Source organism: Ursus maritimus, unplaced genomic scaffold, assembly GCF_017311325.1.
Source record: "Ursus maritimus isolate PB19 unplaced genomic scaffold, ASM1731132v1 scaffold_28, whole genome shotgun sequence".
Lineage (NCBI taxonomy): Eukaryota > Metazoa > Chordata > Mammalia > Carnivora > Ursidae > Ursus > Ursus maritimus.
In genome coordinates, this window is record NW_024425341.1 from 14916886 (window position 1) to 14941872 (window position 24987).

At 39.7% G+C, this 24987-nt stretch overlaps 1 protein-coding gene across 2 annotated transcripts; it reads right to left on the reverse strand.

The window, feature by feature from the left end:
- Positions 1 to 1990: 1990 nt before the first annotated feature.
- Positions 1991 to 22332, reverse strand: SLC7A2 (solute carrier family 7 member 2). Of its 2 annotated transcripts, none has more exons than XM_040643311.1 (11): positions 21937 to 22332; positions 21303 to 21458; positions 17675 to 17840; positions 14623 to 14756; positions 13371 to 13593; positions 10962 to 11098; positions 8410 to 8512; positions 6836 to 7041; positions 5688 to 5854; positions 4819 to 4927; positions 1991 to 2465 (listed from the first exon to the last, which is right to left on the reverse strand). In XM_040643311.1, the coding sequence occupies exons 1-11, from the start codon at positions 22310 to 22312 to the stop codon at positions 2269 to 2271; spliced, it is 1974 nt and encodes a 657-aa protein (XP_040499245.1). In that variant the 5' UTR covers positions 22313 to 22332; the 3' UTR covers positions 1991 to 2268. The 2 variants fall into 2 exon arrangements, with proteins under 2 accessions (XP_040499245.1, XP_040499244.1); XM_040643310.1 differs by lacking the exon at positions 10962 to 11098 and adding an exon at positions 11362 to 11501.
- Positions 22333 to 24987: the final 2655 nt, after the last annotated feature.

Here is a 24987-nt window from a genome sequence, read left to right on the forward strand (position 1 = left end):
TCTTTTCATAGATCTTTGCGTTTGCAGTGTTTTAATGTGGAAAAATAATTTTTAACTAAATTCTGCTCCTAATTGAACACAGTGGGCATAAGAGTTTTAGCTGCTTACCACATTCTAAATAAATTTCTTGATTTCGTTACAAAGACTCATATATTTATATATGAAATTCCTTATGTTCCCTGTTTTAAGGGCCTGTTCTAGATCAATTCGAGAATAAAAGGGGGTTCTCAGTGTAATACTATAACAACAAGGATTTAGGGTCATGCCTATAGTCCTTACAAAAATCTTTTACTCCTTGCGTATCCAACTCTTCCTGTCTGGTAAAACATGCTTGAAAGAGTATTCTGGGTTTCAGCTTTTACCATGCACCCTGGAAATTATGGAATGTCAGTACTGAGCTCTAGATCAGGGAGGCTCCAACACTAGCAGCCAGAAACCCAGGCTTTCTGTTTATCTGATATTTAATCACAATAAACTCTTGGTTGGACAGAACGATCACAACTTGCTTTTTAATTGGCATTGGTAAAATAGCTCATCTCTTGGAAGAGCTGTCAGGAAACAAACGTTTTCTTTGCCTTTGGATTAAGCTGGTCAACCGGTGTGCCTGATGACATTCATCTTGGGAATGTAATCCATCTATATGTAAGTATTTAGCCCCTAGCCTCACCTAGTAAACCATTTAATTATTGTAAGAAAGATAATTCATGAGAAGCAAAGCACACTGCAGGTAAATAGTTCACTATGAGAGAACCCTATGAAGTAAAATCTAGGAATTAGAGAATCTTACATGTAAAAACAAATCATTTACTCCTATAAAGGTCACTGTGTTTATATAGCTTTCATTCAATTAGGTTAATTTTTTTTTTTAGCTTGAGGTTTTAAATAATCATGTATTTAGTCCAGATATTTTATTCCCCAACCACTGGGAATGGGGTATTGACATTTAAAAATAAATGAGATAAAAAGTGCTAAACAATTTATGGGATGGGGGGAAAGGAAACATCCCTAAATGTTTCCAAAAGAATCATCAAAGGCAAATTAGAGCCAAACCCCTGAAACTGGCATAAATGCAATTTAATATCTGAATAGGCACTTTAAACTCAGACCAGGGACATTTCCTCTTCTTGTATCCCTTTGCTTTTTCCTCTTTGGCATGTAGTAAAGACGTACTTTGCTAGCACAGCCCCTCCTACCTAGGACAAGACAAACTAACAGAAACAAAGGAGTGAATTCTGTACCTGACGAGGTTTAAAAAAAACTGAACTGTGATTAGTAATTAAATAAAGGAGAAAAGGGTAAATCATCCCACCCATTGTGTGATCTGGAAGATTCTACTGGCTTATTTTATGTGACTTTATAGACAAAGATGCTTGGTGTCTACTTTTCCAAGCATTTGTCTGACTCTGATTTTCAAATATACCCTCATCGCTGCCATTTACACAAGCTTTCCTGCCAGGGGACTGTCTTCACTTTCTAGCAGAAAGGGTCCCAAATAGATCACACATACTGCTCTCAAGCCCCAGCCGGGACTCAGGGGAGTATATCTTTCACATATGGAAGGACCACTTCTCTCAAAAATGACAGCAGTTGAAAGGGGCGCCATGGGGGGGGGCACGGAGCGCCACTCCCACCCTGGGTAGCCAGGCAGCCTGTGGCTGAGGTTTTCGCAAACTGCCATACTTTGTAGAAGAAAAATCTGGATTAAACCCACTGCTGGCATTGATAAGTTACAGAAAAGGCTCATTTCTTATCCCCTCCTCTTGCTCCTGACCAACGACAGACACTGGGATGGGTAACTGCGTTTCTAGCATGTTCTAATAGACATTAATGACACCTAATAAGGAAAAGCCATGGTTATTTCCCCAAACACACCAGGCACGTACAAACCCTTTTTCTATTCAGTGATTACTTCCATTTCCGCATGTGCAGTATAAGCCCCCAATGAATGACACCATCAAAAACCGTAAATGCAGTAAGAGTGAGACACAGCCAACTTCTAACGTTCATATTCCCCAGCATAAACATACACACGTGCACACATGCTCCCACTATTGGGGGACATTCGTCGCTGAGGAGAGAGCTTAGGAGGGTTCCCCAGGTACACAATTCACCATCTGAGGAGGTGCTGTCCAGGTGAGTAGTATAAGTTAGGGTGAACTATGTCTGCAGCAAACCCACGGCAACCCAGCACGATGATGACACCTGTCTGGTTTACTCCGTGTAGGATAAGTACGGTAAGACTGTGGACCAGCTCAGTTCCTGCAGGCGTCAGCATTCGCTCGTCTTTTCATGGAATATGAAAGGTAAACTGAGGTTTCTTTGGTGCTGGTCATTTGCTTGAATGGCAGATTTTTCTTTTCCTGCGGCATTGGTGTTGTCTGAGGGAGTCTCTTCCTCGTCTTCTTCCTCTCTCGGATTACCCTCCAGGCTGTGTCTAATGCCATAAGCGAAGTAGATCAGGAAACCTTTCAGAGGGAAAAAAAATCCATGTTTTAAGTATGTCAGAAAATGGCTGAATATGGAAAATGTAATCTAGAATTTAATGGGGTTTTTCGCCTTCCCTTTCTGGCTATTTTAGGACAGAAGGCAGGTACAGAATACCCCCGCAGAAGGTCCCCGATGGACGCTTTTCTAGTAGAATGTGCTTCTGCATTTTTAACACCCAATCTTTGTAGAACGTATGTTTCTCTCAGCTAAGTGTTTTTCAGACATTTACATTGAAAAAATAATATTTATTTTCTCAAAACTCAATACTATACTTGAAACAAAAGGATATGGGGGGTAAAATCTCAAATTACATCCCAAACACAAGTGATGGGTTGTCAGAGTCACAATCAGATATTTTGGAAAACACGCCCTGTGTAAACAAAGGGGACATGGCTGTGCTTTACACGTGTTACTGTCACCAGGAGAGGCCAAATAGGGGTGCCTAGGTGGTTCAGGGGTTAAGTGTCTGCCTTTGGCTCAGGTCATGATCCCGGGGTCCTGGGATCGAGCCCCGAGGTGGGCTCACTGCTCAGCGGGGTTCTGCTTCTCCCTCTGCCTCTGTCCCTGCTTGTGCTCTCTCTCAAATAAAATAAAGAAAAAATTTTAAAAATAAAAACAGGAGAGGCCAAATAATTATATACTAAGTAATTGGTTATTAACACTCACGCTGATTGGGAATTAGAAGGAAAGGTTTTGACGTATCCCCACCAGATAGTTTATTACCTACATGTAGGCATTTTGTTCTGTTTTAGCTATAGATTTAAAAATTGGTGGAGAGTTTTGGGTTGATACGGAATGCTTTATAATGATCCCATCTAAAACAATGGGAAGTAGGCTACCAATTAGCATTTTGGCAGGTGCAGTTATTAGGGATAATTCTACTTCCTCTCCTGTCCTCAAAGGTTTAAAGACCCAGCCCTCCCTGTGCTCAAATAAAGGTAGTACTACCATCACCATTTTACAAAGAAGCAGGCACAAAAACAGGGAGGTAACTTGGCCGAGGCCACACAGTGAATAAATGGCACAGGCGGATTCAAACACACGGCGTCTGGCTCCGAAGTTCACGCTCTTTTCCAAGATCTAGCACGTTAAACCACAGTGGGCTACGACTGAGGAGAGAAGCAAGGGCTCGTGGAAAGGCAGGAAGCATGTTGAAGTTCTCTGCTAGATTCGAAAGACATTCTTCCGGGCTCAGAGGGGTAGAGTGAGTTCTACGGTTCTGTGCCCTGGGGTTTGGACTCGGCTGCCTGGCAGCATGTGGGTCAGACCCCAAAGCAACGGCTGCATGGTTACATCCCCAAGGGTGTGGCTGACTGGCAGAGATTCCTGTCAGGATCCTTGCGCTGAAGCAACAGAACCACCTACCAGAAGTGGCCACACTGACAGAAAGAGAGAACAAACTAGTGTAACCCGGGTAGGATGATAACCCGTGACCGAAGGCACCAGCCCCCCAATTACCTGGCAGAAGATGAGGGCTCCAAAATATGGGCAAAACTCTAGTGAGGGTATGGGGAGATGAGCAAAACTGACGGAGGTGAAATCTCCCATCATCTCAAGTGGATTGGTGGCTTGAAATTGAAACTGAATTAATCTCTAGCCAAAGCAAACAATTACATACCCAAGAGTGAATTAGGTTCATTCTTGCTAAGCCAACGGGAGGGCTGTCAAAGAGCAAACTCTTCAACTCCTCAGGTGACCCAAACCAATGCGGACTTAGCGCTCCTTTCTCCCTGCTTCACCTTACAGACATGTCTGCTCACATTTTTAAGATAAGTACTCAGTGTTTTAGTTACATCAAATGTAAACTCTCATTTTCTGACTCCATTTTCACATAGGAAAGGAATCATAATAAAAAAACCATGTAGTAGAGATATAAATAAGCTCACTCATGTTATTTAATGCTAAATCCCAAGGTTCAAATAATAAGAAATTTAGATAAGAAATTTCTCGCTATTAGCTCATTCAAAATGTCTTCAGAAAGCCACTGGGACACTAGAAAGAACTGGCTTTGGAATCAGAGCCTTGCACTGCCGTCCACAAATTCGATCCTTGACTTTTTTGGGGCTTTTTTCTCACCCATTAAGTTGGAGAAAATAGAATCTACAGGGTTTCTACAGGGTTCCTGGGTGAATTTAATTAAAAAAAAAAAAAAGGTATCTGAGAACATTTGGAGAAGTAAGGACTCAGATGATCTAAAATCTGGGAAACAAAGCAACTAACAAAAACTCTTTATTTCCAAGAAGGGGGAGGGGATACATTTCTCTAATCACAGAGCATGAAATTGGGAAGACAGAACCACGGTTCAGAAAGCAAAAACATTAAAAGACCTACCGAGTGCCATCCAAATGCTAAATCTGATCCAAGTGTCTGCGCTCAACTGAACCATCAGGTAGATGTTCACCAGGATGCTGAAGGCTGGCAAAAATGGTAAGAACGGAACCTGAGGGGGGAAAATACCTTCTTAAATAGACTCAACTTTGGGAAGCACATTCCCCAAACTGTTTCGGCACAGTGACAACTAATTTGACATATGTATTTCACACCGTGTCCATAAGTTGATATTTTTACAAAAAAGGACAACCTGAAGAAAAAATCATTCTTGTAGAGCCTACTAACGGGAACGTCACAATTTACACTACTACAGTGCGGCCCAGAGCAATGGGATCTCTCCGACTGGATAGCATCTGCATCATCGCCAAGATGCAATTGGTATCAGGGTTTGGTTTAGTTTAGGGTTCACTGGTTTCGTTCAGGTATCAACAGGGCATGCCTCTGAAGTCTGGATATACATGGCCTCTGAGGGCGGACTCTTCCAGAAAGCTCTCTTCCAGTCCAAACCTGCTCCTCGTTCAAATCTGACAGGATAATTAGAGCAGACGGGCTTTTGGTGGGAATAATTTTCTTGAGAGAGGACTGAATTTCTAAAATAAAATATTCTACTTATTCTTTGATCCTACAGATTACTTGACAAGAAATTTATTTACCATTATAGAGAACGTGAAAGGAGCACATTTGAGTTTTTGAAAAGCCATGTAGGGAGAATACTTAGGACAGAAAGAACATCTCAAAAAATCGTGCCACTCTTGTTCTTTACTGGTTCACTGCATCAGAAGCGTCTTTTCTTCTTTTCCTTTTTAAAACAACTTACAAAACTAACACACCAGATAATAATGAGGATCTCGAACGTTCATTATTCATACCATGAAGGCTACTTTTTGCTGATTCTGGGGCTGCCTCCAAATGATAAGCACAACGGCGACGCAGAGAACGAGAAACAGGACGAGAAGAGCGATGCTCCACGCTTCTAGCCGGGCGATAGCCTGGACTCCGTAAGTGGTCAAGATGCTCAGGCCCAAAACAAGAAGGGCTGCAAAGGTGACACGGAGGTAACACAAAATCAGCACGCACGTCTCACTCAGACGCCCCCGGTTCAAGCAGTCTCGTGATAAGATGTCAAGTGCTTTCCATAGCTTCTTGGCCAAATACTACGATTCTTCATTTTCATTATGGGAAGGAATGGCTGATTGCACCGACGGAAGAACCACTTTCTCCCCCCCCCCCCCCCCCGGCGCTACCATCTTGCTTTTCCTGCCTGCGTGTCATCAGGGTTCTCCTTTGACATTCTCAGACTATATCGCATGGATTGATGCAATAATGTCAAGGAGACTTCCCGTTTTCAAATGGGAAATGGCAAGTCTGTCCGTTTCCTGCTCTTGTAAACACTGTTCATGCAAACACAGAATCAGCGATCTGTGTCTTTTCTCCCTCTTTCAGAAGGCGACGTCACCACTCACCCACCCTATTTCTGGCCATGATGTCTGCATTAGGGGTCCCTCCTCTGTGCTCTAGAGAAGCCTCTACTTCCCTTAGCTTGCCACCAATAATTCTGTTCCTCAAACCCCAAACGCAACAAGGACCATGTTTCTTGCCCCTGCAGAGTTCTCAACATGTTGACGGTGCTCAACGAATGTTGCTGACAATATGGCCGATTACGTAACTGTGAGTGAGCAAACAAGATGTTCTGTATTGCTCCTGACTGGCAGGTCTTCCTGGCCAGAAGCTTGCATGCAGGGAACCCCCTAACAGCCACCGAAAGGGACCCGCTCTGTACAGCTGCCACGCATCCCTCGGGGAACTTCTTCCTTTCTTCTTCGCTGACATGACCCATTTATCCTGCTAATATATGGTCTCAGCTCCTAGGACCCGTTAGGTGGGGATTTCAGGGCTCGGGGCAGTGGCAAACATAGGCGAAGACAAGGTTTTTGCCTTTTGTCCTCTCCCACATCGTATCTTCTCCACCAGCACACATCCTGGGCCCTTCCTAGTAGACGCAGCGCAGAGGACTTACCAAGAAATCCTACCAGAAAGCTCACGAGAGAAGACGACTGCTGTGTAGGCAGAGCTGAGGGGCTGACGAGGATATGCAGGCTGAGGCCGGGCCCTTGCAGCATGGTGACCTGAGACTCGCACTTCGAGGCAGCGTTGGCACAGGATCCCAGAGATTCTTTCTCGGGACAGCATTTGGGCTGCTCGTAAGGTAAGCCGGGCTGGTACCTAGCCCCAAATAAACGAACGTCTGTGTCTTTATTCTCAAACAGACGCTTGGCCCAAAGGAAGCAAACCTCAAAGTGAGAACACCTGACAGGGTCCCCGCTTGGGCAGTGAATTGACCCTTCTCATGACTCCCGCCCCGGAGCGGGTTGAGCCAGGCCACAAACCGGCTCCGTGAGATATCTGCAGCAGCCCTGACTTCCCTCTACGGTCATTTAATTGCAGGGTTACATATTAGATGCAGAAGGGAGTGACATTTTCACCTGAGGCAACTGTGACTACAGGAGGATTAGCCTGGAAATATCTGTGCGCAAAGGATATGCAGTTCCAGAAAACAGCACAGAAAGTCTGGTGAAGCAGCAGCCTCAGAATGACGCCCAGTCTTCAAGCTGGCATTCCACTGCCTCTGGTAGTCTGCCTCTCTGGCCTCACGTCCCTCAACTTCCTCTCTCAGTCCTCCTCCAGCGGAACCCGGGCAAACCCCGTTCTGCCACCTGCCATGTCCCTTTATCAATTCATCCTCCTCTTCTCCAGCCTGAGTCAGCCTGCTTCACCTCCTAGGATCTGCCCCAGTGCCCCCACTGTGGTCTCTTTCCNCCTTTACTTGAATTTAAAAGTAACATCTGTCCTCAGTCTAAAGAAGAAATAGGCTCACTGAGAAAAAAAAATACACAAAATATACAGAAGGAAATCAAAACCACCCACAATACTACAACCCAGTGTTAATCACTGTCAGCATTTCGGTACAATTTCGGCCAGGCGGAAGTGCACAGATGTGTATATCTACGCAAAATGACTTCTTCATGTAAATTTATGTTATAATTTAAATAAATTCCGATGCTGCATACAGCTTTGCTGAATTGGATACATTTCTCCATATAATTAAGTATAATTAAGAAGAAGAGTCTACCAAATAAATGTACCCTTATGTGTTTAACTGTTCTGCTACTGATATCCAGGTTCATTCAATTTTTTCCCGACGGTACATTACCTTTTCACATAAATATAAATATGTGTGTGTGTGTGTATGTGTGTGTGTACGTGTACCTCACCGAGTAAAATCTTTATTATAAAATCTTAGCAGTTGAGATACTGAGACAAAAACTATAATATTTTTAAGTGTTTTTATACATTATAAGAACTTGCTGTTCATATAGATTAAGCCAACTTATTACTAATTATCAACTGTATTTAATTCTTGGCTAAGGACTAAGTATGATTATTATACTTTATACTGATGTTTTTCTGTCCATGGCCTCTCACCTCTGTGAGACAACTAGCTCCTTGCAAACAAGGATGGTGAGTTCTAATTTTCTTTACTCCCTGGGCCCCACATGACACACACCCTTCAGAACCCATGAGGACACTCACCTGAGGATGAGAACACATGCAGCAACCAGAGAGTAGGCTAGAAGAGTGCCAATGGACATCATGTCCACAAGTGCTTTCAGATCAAAGAGAAATGCCATCACAGCTACAGGGAAAAGGACAGAATGGTAAAAAAACAAAACCAAAACCAAAACCAAAACCGCCTATGATAAAACTCCATACAGTTGATAACTTCCAAGTCAGGGACAACTGGCATTTTATGGTCCCAGTATCCATGATAAATCAAACAAACTATAGGAAATATATTTCTCACAGTTAAAAAGATGATCCTTGGGTCATATAAACTGCTAGTAAAACTTCAAAAACCCTCAGCCATCTATCAAGTATAAAACACATTCTACTTTGATTACTTAAAAAATATTGGCCTGACAAAGAGTGAAAATATTCTGTGACAGAATACTCCCCTTTGATGTTTCAAAAGGAAAACATGGCTCAGAAACACTGGCTAACTCGTTTTAAAACAACCATTAAAAAATTCAAACAGAAGAGCTTTCATTATAGATGTTACCTAATCATTTCAACGTCCATCCGCGTTTTGAGTTATGACACATACAAAATAAAGTAATTTCCAGTTAAATGGAAATGTTTCTGATAGAGGCCAAATTCTCTGCTGGTTAAAACTCCACACTCCAAGAAGACTGACTAGATTTGAGAGATCGAATCTATGTCTCACCCTCAAATCTCAGTAATGTTCCGAGACAAAATACACTTTTCCAGTTGAAGAGTGAACTTGCACTGAGCAATTTTTTCTCCATTGAAACATCAAATAGTGATAACTTGTCTATTATCCTAGGCAGAAACACTACGTTCCATTCACATGGTGATCCAGACATCTCTTAGCAAGCTTTCCATCTCTGTGACCTCAATTTATCTTTGATCCAATAATCCTCTGAGACAGGGGAAATGATACAGGTTTAACCAAATGCAGTGGCCAGAATTTGATTGTTTTTGACCCTGAAATCAGCAATTTCACATGGTTTGACGTGATAAGATTATGCTCCTCATCTTATAGACAGGCTGACAGCGTGGTGACAACTATGGGGGGGCAGTAGAGTTCCAGGTAAACTCTACCTGTTCCCTACCTCCCTGTGCTCTTTCTACAGGATCACGCAGTTTCTTTAAATACAATTCATGCCTCACTTTGAAAACCTTCCGTTGCTAGTATGCTTACACATTGGATTATTAAAATTTCAATATGCTTTGTAAGACTCACAAATAGCAAAATAAGTAGCCAAGACAGAAGAAAATGATTAATTATCCAGACAAGCTCTCTGATCTAAGCTAAAGACAAGCAAAGTAAGGCGAGGGAGTACAAATAACAAAAATATGGTATTTCAGAATGTTTAAAAAAAAAGCCCTCTGCTACAATTACCATCTTTTAGTTATTAATGTCAATATATTAGGCTGCCAAATTAAATTCTTTCTGAAGAAAGAGGGATACATTTTTTAAAGCTCTGAATACAAAACAGTATTACTGGGTAAGATTTCACTGGGGGGGGGCAGAAACATTTTTATGGAATAAATAAAATGTGTGATCCTTTGTCAAGATTTATAAACTCTTTTTAATAGCATAATCCACTGTTTAATAAAAAAATGGGCTTTAGATTATCTAGTGCAACCTTCATTTCATGGGGACACAAATCTAAGCACTAAGAAAATAAGGGCCTTGACCCTCTGATGTATGTCTAATAAAGTGCCAGATTTATGAGGAAACATTTACAAAGTGAAGTTGTTGAGGCAAATACTTTCCAACTGAAAAAATACCATTTCATACATAATTAAGCATTAGCATTCTGTAATTTCCCCCAAATTCAGAGTCACAACCAAGTTATCACTTTTGGCTTGAATTTCTACTACCAAAATAGCATTATAAAGCTTGATGAAGTCTCCCTCTTGCTCTCTCTAACAGGACCTTTAAGGCCATTCTCTCAGTCTGTAGAATCTCTTTGAAAATTTCTGCATGGGATAAGAATCTGGCCAACGGCATTTTACAAACATGTTACGGCATCCCCAAAGGTGGGCATCTGGGAGTTTTTGTTTTTTTTAACATGAGTTAAGTATCAAAATCGTTGAAAGCAAAAATAGATTCCTAATGGGGTCTAAGAGGAAATAGCTGTTAGTAAGTCTTAGAGAACCGTGGTGGTCCGGGATGTGTGGATACCCCCACACCAAGGGCAGTGATTACCACAGCCAAGTATCAGTTACCCTGACATTTCTCACGCTTAACTAAAAATGAGTAACAATACAGTGAAGAACCATTACAACCCTCTGCACCTTTGTTAGAAACCCAAAAGGTTAAAATAATGAAATAGTAAAAAAAAAAAAAAAAAAAAATCCCCAAGGCTCAGTTAAGAATGAATTTCAGTAGACCACCACCACCACAATTACCAGATCCCAATGCTCGTAACCTCATTTACCAGTGATTTTTTTCCCTTAACTTACATGCACAGCAAGCAGACCCTCTTTATAAGGCCATGCATGCGCATAAAACGTTCAAGGCCAATGCTGAATAATCCTATGTTTGTAAAGCTTACCAGAAATGACCCCTGCCGTCAACGTGGCAGCAACTGGTGACTGCCTCTTACTCACTCTGCCAAGAAATCTAAACAGTAAACCATCCCGGGCCATGGCAAATAGAATTCGGGGTAAAGGAAACATAGAGCCCAGAAGACTAGAACAGAAAAATTCATAATCCACACGTGAGTTATTTCGAGTATTATTCTAGACAGGTACACACAGGTAAAGACCGGACACACTAAAATGCAGAACCTATGCCCAAACAATTCAAAACAGGAAAACATTCACAAACAAGCTATTGACCTTTAAAGATACAAAAACAGAAAACTGCCTAACTTTGCATTTCTCTTTAGAATCCTTGATGAAGAAAAAAAAAAAAGATCCCCCTTTTCTTAAAAAAAGTCAACTCTCTCTCACCTGCCACCGCACCCGATGATAAAGTAGCAATTATTGGTGTCTTCGTTTTGGAATTGATTTGAGCTAGACATTTGAAAAGCAACCCATCCTCCGCCATAGCATAGATTACACGAGGCATTGGGAAAATGGATCCAAGAAGACTGAATAAAAAGCAAACACATGCAGTATGGCAGACACGTTCATGCAAGATTACATCTCAGAACAGAAATTAAGTACTTGTATAAAACTCAGCATCACAGCTATGATTACAAAGTCTTGTTATTTTTAAAACGTGTTATGATTGGGCATTTAAGAATATTTGTCAATATTTACCATTGTGCTACTAATTATTCTGTTGCAAACCTTTGCCCAGCACACTTAACCAGACTAAGAACAACACTGCGGGTAATTTGTGCATGCCCACAAATTATTACTGAATTAAAACTGAGTAATTAAGACTTCAGAAAACCAAACCCAATTGTATCATTAAGGCATTTTTAGTGGCCATAACTCAGAAATTAAAAGTCCTAAGCTGATATGAAATTAAAGGAGAGATTATGTTATTTGAGTGCATGGTACAGTCCCTTCATTTATTCGATAATTATGAACTTCTAGTATTTATTTTACTACTATTTTTCCTCACAGAGCCTGATATTTCTTCAAATTAGTAATAATACCCAGCAGCATAAGATAATCAAGAAAGAAAGGGTAAAAACAAAAACAAAAAACAAAAAAAACCAACTCACTGTAAATTCAGTACACAGAAGTAGCCACGATTAAAAGTCAGGAACAGGGAAGTTTAAAAAACGCTCTTTGCCTTAGATGTTTGAATTTCTTTTGTGTTTGCTGGTTACACCATTCCATACATGACTTAGTTATATTAAATAACCATTTAAGAGAAAATGTGTAAAATATTTTATTTTAAAAATTCATTTTTTTTAAATCTTTTGATAAAGCTGGTCGAACTTGGCCATGGATAAATCTTTGTCCATCTATCTTCTTAAGACCACGATGGCATGATGTCTTCATAGTTCAGATTTTTGAACGTACTTGAAATTATTCAGAAAAAACCTCAGGTTTCTCTGAGAAACCACTGGGGGTGAATTTCTAACTGCTGCTTCATATTATCTTGAATAGAAAATAAACAAGACTTTGAGAGAGAACAAAAGCTAGGCTGATGAATTATACAAAAAGATTGCTTTTCCAACTTTGGACTTTCAAAAACTTATTTTCCCTTTAAAAATTTAGCAATCAGGCAAAGAGATTAATTTTCTCTTGGTAAGAATGTCTTACGGGCTACCATGATATAAACTAGAATGAAATATCTTATGATCACATGTTAATTTGAAATGTGAGTAGCTCAGGGAACCTGAGAAATAAAATTCTCAAGTATTAAAACAAGTAGCTACTGCAAATCGGAGTACTGGAGATTCAACTACTCTTTGCTTTCCACACAGATATTATATGAACTTTGATTAATTTCAGAATAGTAATTTCTATTTCTATACCAAATTCATTCTGATGAGTACTAAGAGAAAAAGTCTCAGCATTATGCTGAACAATGCCATAGCATAGAGCTCCCAGTCACGTAGACACGATATTATTTTAAAAGACAGCAGAAAATGTCAAGTCTGCACCTAAGGTCTTGGCTGTCTGTAGCACTAGAAGTAATTCCACAGCCAGCAGGGAAACATGCTGGTATAAGCATCCTACCATTTTATAACACATACATATATAAATATGACATACGTTATGTGTATGTTTTTGTGTGTATCGATGACACATACATTTCTACCAAAGCTTGCACCATCCTCATCTTGAAAAACTGACTTTTAACTGATGGGTGATAAAGTTTATATCACTTAAGATTTTTATGTGGCAATTCTAGTCAAATTATTCAGAGAAGACATAGTTGCACAATATATTCCTTATATTAAGATTATTTTTAAAACCTATACAAGCTATTCTTTAAACACCGACTACTTGGCGGTACTGCCAACAGCCCCTGTGTCAAAGGCGATGCGATGTACCTTGTTGACAGAGCACAGAGGGAACCTGCTGCAACAACATATTTGGCGGGACCCCATCCAACATATTCAAACGCTACCGGAAGTGGGCTTTTCTCATCCAGGAGGTAGTATGGCATCATAAGTGTTAAAGCTGCAGAGACCCCAAAGTAGGCCATAAAGCAAACAAGCAAAGAAGTCACGATTCCAATAGGAATAGCTTTCTGAGGATTCCGGACTTCTTCACCTAAGGAGATATAAACAAAAGATTTGCATCTTCAATGAAACATTAATGGATACAACATGGATTCTTCTTCTTCATATCATTTCACTCTGCTTTTGTCTTTTCTGTTTTCTTAGCTTCCTCCATATATTCTACGTGAAATTTTCTCTCTTCTTAAGACTACTATGCTATGACGCAAAATTCCAACTCCCAGGGGCAAAAAGAGAAAGCAAGAAATCATGCAGGTCAGTTTCCCATTTCTAGAAAGAAAAGACATGGTATACCAGCGCTATGGAATATTTCAGGGTAGTATGGCAGTCTTAATCCATTTGGAAAACGATTCATCCACAGAAATTAAATGACTATCATGGCATTCTGCAGGCTCTTAAATAGGAAGGCTTCCATGAATATGAAGATAAACATTTTCCACCCAGGGCATCAATTTCTATTAAACTCTGGCTTCAACACAAAAATAGTACTTGAATCTTTCTAAGAAGATTTGGCATTCAAAATGCCCCAAAATGGCCAATTACAAGGCGATACAGTAATATGAACCAGAAGAAGCAGAGAAGGATTCTGCCATGATTACTTTGTTGTACAAGATAAAGAGAAAAGGATGACCACGATCTGTTTTGCCCTACTAAAGAAGAGACAATTTGCGAGCACGACCATCATTTGTTACTCCTTGTGAGAGTACTGGAGGTTACTTCCAGACTGAAGGTTAAGGACAGTAGTTATGACTAACATGTATAAAATATTTGACAGCTTGCAGAGAATCTTTTATGTGTATCGGATCTTAAGTAACCTTCATAACAGGAGCAGGAAGGGTAGGTCCTAGCTCTCCCCATTTTACCAGTTCATGGAAACCAAGGCCCAGAGAGTTTCACAAGGTTTTTGTTTTATCATATACAGTAGGTGTCATAGCTGTGTCTGGAACCAGCCCATATCACCCCAAATCCCACTATTTCCTTGACCCTCTGCTGCCACCCATGGGTAGTCCTGTGGAACAAGGAACACCTTTCCTTCTACATAGAACCAAGATGCTGCTCTTACCAGTTGTTGCAATGCAGTCAAATCCCACAAAGGCATAAAAGCAGGTGGCAGCCCCAGCCAAAGTTCCCGCAAAGCCATAAGGCATAAAGCCACCAGCCCCATAGATACTCGTTCCATTTTCAGAAGGCAGATCTCTAAGGAAGAGAGCAAGCACAATGCAAAGTCATTTTCATAGAAAACTGTTTCTTGGAAGGCTATTGTGTTCACCAGCTCTTTGAAGCTGACATATATAAAATTAAACATAAATTCTGATTTCCTCACCCTGTCCTAGGGAATGTAGTGGTGTTCCCAAGAACGGCACCCACTTGGGTTGTCAACACTCAATTGGAAGCTGATCAATAATAGCATAAGTACATGGTCCAGATCCACTCTGGCTAGAACTCACAGCCGGATTGTGAGAGCAGAGACACGCTATATGGGCCATGTTCTGAAATAAGGACATGAAACCTCCTCTTCTCAGGGAGCCTGGGTGGCTCAGCCTGTTAAGTGTCTGCCTTCTGCTCAGGTCATGATCCCAGGGTCCTGGGATCAAGTCCCTCTTCGGGCTCCCTGCAGGGAGCCTGCTTCTCCCTCTGTCTGCTGCTCCCCCTGCTTGTGCTCTCTCTCTCTCTCTCTGTGTCAAATAAATAAATAAAATCTTAAAAAAAAAACAAAAACAAAAAAAAACCCTCCTCTTCTCATGGACAGTTGGGCAGGCTGCACATTTAAATATTTTACTAGTAAGTCATTTGAAAAGATGAAATCGAATTCTCTAGGCTTGATTAATAATACTGAAGTTGAATATTTTATGACATGTTAAAAATTATATAAAACCAGAAGTTCCTAATTTTTGGCCTCCAAAGAATGGCTTCAAACAACATATATAAAGAAAAACATGTAGTTATGCCTCACTTCATTAATAGATATTTCTGTAAACTTATTTTATTTGCACATCAGAATATTCATATAAATCTTACGATAAAGGAAAAACAAAGCTGGGAGCATCACAATGCCGGATTTCGAGCTGTACTACAAAGCTGTGATCACAAAGACAGCATGGTACTGGCACAAAAACAGACACACAGACCAAAGGAACAGGATAGAGAGCCCAGAAATGGACCCTCGGCTCTTTGGGCAACTAATATTTGATAAAGCAGGAAAAAACATCCGGTGGGAAAAAGACAGTCTCTTCAATAAATGGTGCTGGGAAAATTGGACAGCTACATGCAAAAGAATGAAACTTGACCACTATCTCACACCATACACAAAAATAAACTCCAAAGGGATGAAAGACCTAGATGTGAGGCAGGAATCCATCAAAATTCTAGAGGAGAACATAGGCAGCAACCTCTACGACATCGGCCAAAGCAACCTTTTTCATGACACATCCCCAAAGGCAAGAGAAACAAAAGATAAAATGAACTTATGGGACTTCATCAAGATTAAAAGCTTCTGCACAGCCAAGGAAACAGTCAGAAAAACTAAGAGGCAGCCCACGGAATGGGAGAATATATTTGCAAATGACACTACAGATAAAGGACTGGTATCCAAGATCTACAAAGAACTTCTCAAACTCAATACACGAGAAACAAATAAACAAATCAAAAAATGGGCAGAAGATATGAACAGACGCTTTTCCAATGAAGACATACAAATGGCTAACAGACACATGAAAAAATGTTCAAAATCACTAGCCATCAGGGAAATTCAAATCAAAACCACATTGAGATACCACCTTACGCCAGTTAGAATGGCAAAAATAGACAAGGCAAGAAACAACAATTGTTGGAGAGGATGTGGAGAAAGGGGATCCCTCCTACATTGTTGGTGGGAATGCAAATTGGTACAGCCACTCTGGAAAACAGTGTGGAGGTCCCTTAAAAAGTTAAAAATTGAGCTACCCTATGATCCAGCCATTGCACTACTGGGTGTTTACCCCAAAGATACAGATGTAGTGAAGAGAAGGGCCATATGCACCCCAATGTTCATAGCAGCAATGTCCACAATAGCTAAATCGTGGAAGGAGCCGAGATGCCCTTCAACAGATGACTGGATTAAGAAGTTGTGGTCCATATATACAATGGAATATTACTCAGGTATCAGAAAGAACGAGTTCTCAACATTTGCTGCAACATGGACGGCACTGGAGGAGATAATGCTAAGTGAAATAAGTCAAGCAGAGAAAGACAATTATCATATGATTTCACTCATCTATGGAACATAAGAACTAGGATGATCATTAGGGGAAGAAAGGGATAAAGAAAGGGGGGTAATCAGAAGGGGGAATGAAACATGAGAGACTATGGACTATGAGAAACAAACTGAGGGCTACAGAGGGGGGTGGGGGAATGGGATAGACTGGTGATGGGTAGTAAGGAGGGCACGTATTGCTTGGTGCACTGGGTGTTATACGCAACTAATGAATCATCGAGCCTTACGTCGGAAACCGGGGATGTACTGTATGGTGACTAACATAATATAATAAAAAATAATTAAAAAAAATCTTACAATGAAACCTGTGGTACATAATTATCACTAATTTAATTTTTGAGACTACCAGGTTAAAAGCAAAATGCATGGACAATTCTGCATATGCAACCAATGACATTCTCCCAAAATCAAGGCCTGAAAATTACTAAGAGGCTGAAAGAATGCAATGAAACCAAAGGGTTCTCCCAAAGGAAGAACTAAGTAAGGGATGCATGACTCAAAAAGACCCATTGTTTTGCAAAGGTGACAAAGCCTGGGAGGGGGCAAAGGGGAAGAGAGGCATCCTTCCAATGATTAGGATCTCACTTGGCTCTTCTCCTATACCTCCCGCACAGCCTGAAGCTGAGAACCAGCCACTGCTTGGCTTCAAATAGCTGCTCAACAGTGAGTGCACTTATGCATTTATGTCTGGGGGGAGACTGGGAAGAAGAGTCTTGAAATAGACCAGACCCTCGGAAATGTCTCCACAGCAAAAAAAAATGAAAACCACTGTTGCAGAGAAAAATGTAAGACAAGAGCAGGCAAATCAAAAACAAAAGAAAAATACATTCAAAATAAGAAGGGAAAAACCCAAATACTATACCTGGCACTCGCGGATATATTTTTGAGAAACTCTTCACTAATCTTCCAGTTTGCCACATTTCCTTTCACAAAACCAGCAACCATAACGAAGAGAAGGACCAGGACGTTAATAGCTGTGAAGATTTTATTCACCCAAGCAGATTCTTTCACTCCAAAAGATAAAAGACCTATGGAAAAAAGAAAGGGTATTTTAATTTTCTTTTTACCTAAGTTTTAGGAAAAGCAATGGCATTTTGAGGCAGTTACAGGCTTTAGGATATTGTTTTACCAGCATCCATGTATTTAACTTCCATCGATCCCTTTCTCTTGTGAGTTCTGACTCACCTGTCACAAGATCTCCTGAATACAACCAATTCCATTGCTGAAGGCGGATGGTACTCATGGCCCCGAGACACCGCACTCCAAGAGATCAATAAATCTACTGGCAAAGCTTTGGCGGGGGGGGGGGATTGGGGGAGAGGATCTTATTTGGCTCTTATTACCAATGGGTAGGTAGAGGTAAAGTAACTGAATTTTAATGCAATGCTGTTCTAAAAAAGTCACCTTAAGGTTCGTGGCTGCAACATTTTGAAAATACAAGCTCAGTCATTTGTCTGCTTCATAGTTACAGAATACAAAATTCTTCAACTGTCTCACCAAAAAAGATAAATTTTTAATTGATTCCCATTTTAATAGCTTCATTGTATATTCTGATTGTAAAAGTAATCTGTTTCCTATTCAAGTTATTTGAACACACAGAAAAAATAGGAAGGGAATGAAGATCAAATATAATCTCTTCTCCAGAACTCCAGGCGTGCACGCACATGCAGACACACAGACATATTTTCATGTTGACAGATAGATAACCTCATTTTTAACAACCGCATACTCTTCTGCAATATGAAAACACTAGAATCCCTTCTTTATAGACTCTCAGGGAGCTCTTAGTGTCTCACAACTATAAATAGTACTGATATCATCATCCTTTTATAAGTATCTTTGTGCACTTCCTAATTATTGCTTTAAAATAACATTTATAAGGTAATACCGTATCATGGATATGTCCTTTCATAAAAGGCTTTTGGTTCACATTGTCAGAAATATTCTCCAGAAAGTTTGGCCCAATTGAAGCTGCCCATTATTTTCTACTAGGTTATTCTATTTATATCAATTTGTAAGATTTATTTATAGATAATGCTATAAGCTCTCTGTCATGTATTGCGTATGTTTATCATTTACTTTTACTCTTAGGATTGACTTTATATATATATGAAAGTTTTAGAACATAAATTTTTCTTCTTTAGTTTTTACCTTTAGAAAGATTTTCCCCAATATTACCTCTGAAACATTTAACTGTTTCCTTCTAGCACTTTCATGACTGTATTTATTATATATACGTATGTGTGTATGTTTATTTCTTTTAGAGAGAGAGATAGAAGAAAGAGAAAGAGCAGATGCAAGTGGGGGGGAGGGGAGGAAGGAGAGAGAGAATCTGACGCAGGCTCCATGCTCAGTGCAGAGCCTGACTTGAGGACCGATCTCATGACCCTGAGATCATGACCTGAGCCAAAATCAAGAGTCAGATGCTTAACCAACTGAGCCATCCAGGCACCCCTATCACATTTTTACCTTTAATCCATCTTATATAGGATACAAATTATAGACCAAAGAAAGTCTACTTGTTACTACTGGGGAAAGGACGGTGATGAATTATTATGTCATGTATCTCTACTTGCTTCTTCCACAAATCTGTACCACCCAGGATCAAATAAGCAAAATTACCCAAGTAGATGAGGAAAGCTGAATTCCATTCTTCTACCTGTATAATTCCCAGAATTTTACAATAATGTAACTATAATGAGAGAAAGGACACTGCATGAACGGTATAATTACTGGTTCTGTAGCACGAGAAGCCACTCTACGCCTACACACTTTGGAAATACACCCTGTACACTATACCGCTATCTGCTTGGAAAATAACAAAGCTATTCTTGTGTTTTATGAGCGTTTCCCAATACCCCATGTGCACACTCTATTCTGGGATTAACGACCAATGAATATCTCATCTAAATACTGCAGACACTTCCATGTGTCTTTCATAAAGCAAGAGCTTCAGCTGACAAGACATTTGGTATTACAATATGAATCAAAATTTATAATCGAAGGTTTTCATCTTCGGAGATTCTAGGGACAAAGTTATCATGTGAGCTTAGCCTACATTTAAAGTAAAAACACACTGGTAAATGACATGGGGCAATGCTCCTGGCCAAGGCCTGAGTCCTGCCATGGACCTTTCATGATTCTAACTGTCACAGCTACATGCTTCTCATCGCTTAGAGATTAAAGCTGAATATGTTAAGATCATTGAAACCATCCCTAAATAAAACATGATGTAACTAATTTAATGTTAGCTAGGCAGTTTAGAAAGCAAAACAAATGAATTCTATCTCCTATTGAGAAACAATTGTTGTAATTTTTCTTGACATTACGGGTATAATGTCAAATATTTTAGAGCTATAAATTTTGTTCATGTTCCTAGCCCCACATAAAATATTTAATAAATGACTACATTTTTTAAGGGTAAAGTTACTTTTTAAGTCACAGAATTTTACAAGGAAAAAGTTTATGATAGAAAGAGATTTCTGTCACACCTCTGTAAGCAAGGGAGAAAATAACTGGAGACAAGGTTGGACAGGAAAACAAGGGGCAGAGTATCGAGCAGATATCAGGTAGGAAGTGAGAAAACAGATTTTATTCTTAGTAAAATCCTTGAATGGTTGAGGCAGAAATGCAGGTGAGAATGGCAATCAAAATGGAAAATGTTTAAATAATTAAAACAGATGTAAGGTGGCTGCAGGGATTAACTATGCCTACAAAATAAAACCACCTGCCATCTAAGTGCTTACTGTATACCAGGCAAGAAGTCTTTACAAGATAGACACTGATATCCCCATTTTATGGATAAGCAAACGGAGTCACAGAAAAATTATGCCATTCAATATTCCAAAGATACTGAGAGGCAAAGTAGGGCTGAAAACCTCATTGTTCTGATTCTAATTCCTGTGCCTTTCTTTCTAACCTACTATGCTCCATGACGGTAAAATATGGGAAAATTCTAGCAACAAGTATGTTTGTCTACATAATATCTACACTAAAAAAGGACAAGTGGTTTGAATAGACTTCCTTTTTAGCTAAATACCTACATTACATAGATGAAGGCATGAATAGACAGAAATTCTTCTAGAAATAGTATGCTTGCAAATATCCTTAGTGGTAGCTAACAAGATGAAATAATGCCAAAAATTATCCATTCTTCCTTATTGAAACTTCACTGCCATTCCTGCAAATCTCCAATTGGTATTATAATGATGTGATTTATCTTATTCTTTAGTGCATTACAAGTACCATTTGCTTAGAAGTGCTATTCCGACTATTCCACACAATTTAGATTTATTTTAAAAACATGTCTACCACATAAGAAAAAACGTGATTCTAACCAGCGACAAGGCCCACAGATACGCAGTAGTAACCTAAACATATAAATATGCCACCTTGTCTCGGGAACTCAGTCCCCAAATCCAGTGGTAACTTGTTTTCCTGGGATAATTAGTCCGGCTCATTTCAGGGAGGAGTGTAACTGGTTTCCTTACCTGCTAGAAGTAATATAAGGCACACAGCAAAAAAGTCAGGATACTCTGCAAGGCCGGTATAATTCATTTTGAAGTATGTCCTGAAAAACTGGCCAATCTGTTTGCTAAGAAGTTCATCAAAGGTGCCACTCCATGCTCTTGCAACACTTGATGTGCCTTCCCGAAACAGAACATTCAGAGAATATACAGGTCACTGGGAGAAGATTAACATTACATCCTTGGCTACTCTGCTCTAAGATGAACACTGGTTACTTTGGACAGATTTGAAAATTTGAATCACATATAAAATTATCTTGATAATTTTCCAATTCTACATTAGTAACCAAATTCAAGTCCCCAAGTGTGGAATCAGCTGACTTTATCTGCATTAAAGACCTACGGTTTTTTGTTTGTTTGTTTTTAAAAGCATATTTCCAAACCCACTCAGAAGCATATTTAGAGATGAAGCAGAATCACTGAATTTTGCAATTAGGAGACATTTTAGAAGTGAGATAAATGGGACACACAGGGATCAAGTAATTCACTCATGATCACATGGTCACTAACTAATGCAGACCTACAAGGATCTGGGCCTCAGAGCACTAGCTCTACCATTCCACACAACTAGATAGATTTTTTTTTTTTTGCAACATACCTATCACATAAGATAAAATGAGATTCCAGCCAGTGATGAATGCCCACAGCTCTCCAACAGTGACGTAAGTGTACAAATACGCAGACCCAGTCTTGGGAACTCGGGCCCCAAATTCAGCATAGCAAAGGCCCGCCATCACGGAAGCAAGGGCAGCAATGAGGAAGGACACCACGATACTGGGGCCAGAATCTGCTTTGGCCACCTCTCCAGCAAGGACATAAACCCCAGCACCAAGAGTGCTTCCAACCCCCAGGGCAATGAGGTCCATGGTGGATAAGCAGCGGCATAATTTGGAATCTTCTAGACTGTCCAGAGTGACGATTTTTCTCCGGATCAGACATCGGGCAAAAGACAGGGCAGCTCTGCAGGGAATCATTCTGAAGATGGTAGCCTGGGGAAGAGAAGGGAGGAAGTTAGAAGCAGATCGGGAATCATCGTCCCTCCAAGGACTGGCCCAACTTCTCAACCCAATTACGGCACCGTTTTGTTTTTGTTTTCGTTTTACTTGTTCCTAGAAATGCAGCCTGGAGCTATCAGAGAGCAGGTGGAAAAAGTCAAAGCTGTGAATTTCTTAGGGTTCACTAATCATACATGGCCTTTTAAAAGGGACTGCAGCAAATGGCTTATTTAGGGAACAAAGGAGTGGAAGCTTTGGGTGATTCAAAAGATTTGCCACTGTTGCTCATTTGTGCTGCTGCAATTTTTAAAGATTGGCTGATAAAAATCTCTTCCAGGACACGGCTTATTTGTCCTCGCTACAAACAAGGGGATGAATTACCTCATCTTTTTGTCAATCATTCATTCGACTCCTATTTTTTAAGCCTTATGACGTGCCGGGGATTGTGCTAAGACATATGTCTAGAATGGTGTGCTACGTGTTGATGGTCTCCAGCTTTATGGGGCTTGCAGTCTAACTATTGTCTGCAAGCAGGTAAAAGAGACCATCATGATGCATTTTCCGGCTTTTTCAAGTATGTCTGTTTTCATTTCGGTCTGTTTCATTTTAATGGGAAGCCATTTGAACCTTGAGAATAAAAAAAACTCCCCCGGAAACGTACTTGGGTTTTTCTAAGTAAAACTGCTATTCAACAATGCTTTGAGTGTGAATTTGTAGTAACACACACACGCTTATTTACATTTACTTGAGATTTCTAAATAAATAAATAAATAAGTCCCAAATCCATGCCAAATACGATGTGTTCTTTTTTTAAATGGAATGAATAAGGCAGATAGAGAAATATACTCCCCACACCCTACAGGCCCAAACAACCTAACACTGAAAAAAATAATCAGGTTATAAAACAAAGCATGGATCCTAGTAAGGAAAAAATATATATATGTATTACAGTAGAAAGTCTGAAGTAAAAAATGCTGAAATATTAACCGTGATGATCTTTGGTGGGGGGCTAATTTTTACTTCCATGTATTTCATAGAATATATTTCATATGGCTAATATATATTTCTAAATTATCTCTAGGAAACTGTACACCTTACGTGCAAAAGACCTATAAAAATTTAAAAACCCTACATGGTCTTGTCTATAGAGACATATAACTCAGCAGACAGGGAAAAAACTGAGGAATAGGGACTGTAATAGTATATGCAGCTTATCGGTCAACAAAATTAAATGTATTTAACTTTCAGAAGTTCAGAGTCATGCTCCCCACTTCTGCTGCACAATGATGTAGAGACAAAATGCTATCTCCTTCGGTCTCATTATATTCATTATCAATACCCTAAAACTCATGAGATCACAGCTTTGCATCTTCTCTGAAGAACTTAGAGCTTTTTATTTATAAAATAAACCCCTGAACATTTCTCATCCTTCCTATCTATAAAAAGACAACCATTATTAAAATTATTTTATTTAAAAAATAATAAATAAAATGAAATTTCTACGTTAAATCTAAATGACCTGATGCTGATAAGAGACACAGACATTTCCGGGATATGAATATCCAGTTTCACACTAAATCTCATAGAGGAAGCTAACTCCCTGAACATTATTCACATATCAGTGTAAATACGAGTCCTTGACTTCAAAAGCAGCTAGCTCAAAGAATGTAAAGAAAAATCCCACAGATACAGGAAAATCAGTGAAGGTTTCCTTGATGGTAAAAATAAAGTTTTACACATCAGTGTCGTCCACACCACCCGACAGAGAGCCGAGCCAGGCACTTCACAAATACTTGTTGAAAAATTTGCAAATACACATGACATCTCCAATTTTGCCAGTATTCTAGCTTCCAAAGTCAAAACCTAATACTTTTCTAAATCAAATGTGTATCAATTTCTACCCCTACCTAGCCCTTAAAGAGCTATTTCTCAGATAACACAACTAGAAGATAAGGCAGAAAGTGATACGCTTAAGGAAGAATCAGGAAGTGAAAAGGTGAAGTTATATAGACCAACGGAGATGAGGAGAGGGGAATTGAAGGCATTTACTAAATGCTGACCTTCCGGAACATTCAAGTGTTTTTACACAGAGGTGTGCAGAGATCAAGAAGTAAGGGTCCCTGCCAACTGAAAAGAGCTCAGAAATGAAGAACCACTGAATTTTAGTAACGATTTAGGATCATGTGAGAATGGGGACACGTCATCTACAACTTTGGGAAACAACTGATAGGCAAAATGAGGCATACTTGTTTGACATTTAACTAAATGAAATGCTCTTGATAAAGTACTTGAGGAACCCCAGAGTTTATGAATAAAAGATGCAAATTCTGCAGCGACTGCACACTGAAGGAGAAAGGATCTGGAAGGAAGCAAGGAAAACTAAGAAGAAAGGTGAATGGCAGGATTGTGGGGGAGCTTTTATTTGTTTTTTTTTTTTTTTTAATTCTTTTTTTCTGGTAATATGGCCACAATGTTGTTTGTGAAATTTCTAAAAAAACAAAGCAAAATAAAACACACACACGCACACATAAAATCCACCATAAGAATGAATGGAAATAAGCCAGCCAACCAATACTACATACCTCTTTGAAACGTTAAAAATAGTGAAAACTTTCATGAACATTTACCCAAAATCAATACGTGAGTGACCCTCA

What these genes read in the sequence shown, in the direction of transcription:
- SLC7A2 (XM_040643310.1), bottom strand. Translation starts at nt 22,312, where the DNA reads ATGATTCCCTGCAGAGCTGCCCTGTCTTTTGCCCGATGTCTGATCCGG. An exon ending in CTCTGTGCTCTGTCAACAAG is followed by an intron (nt 11,502 to 13,370) that starts GTACATCGCATC and finishes CTTTTTATTCAG; the next exon opens with TCTTCTTGGATCCATTTTCC. An exon ending in AGCAAAAAGTAGCCTTCATG is followed by an intron (nt 4,928 to 5,687) that starts GTATGAATAATG and finishes TTCCCCCCTCAG; the next exon opens with GTTCCGTTCTTACCATTTTT.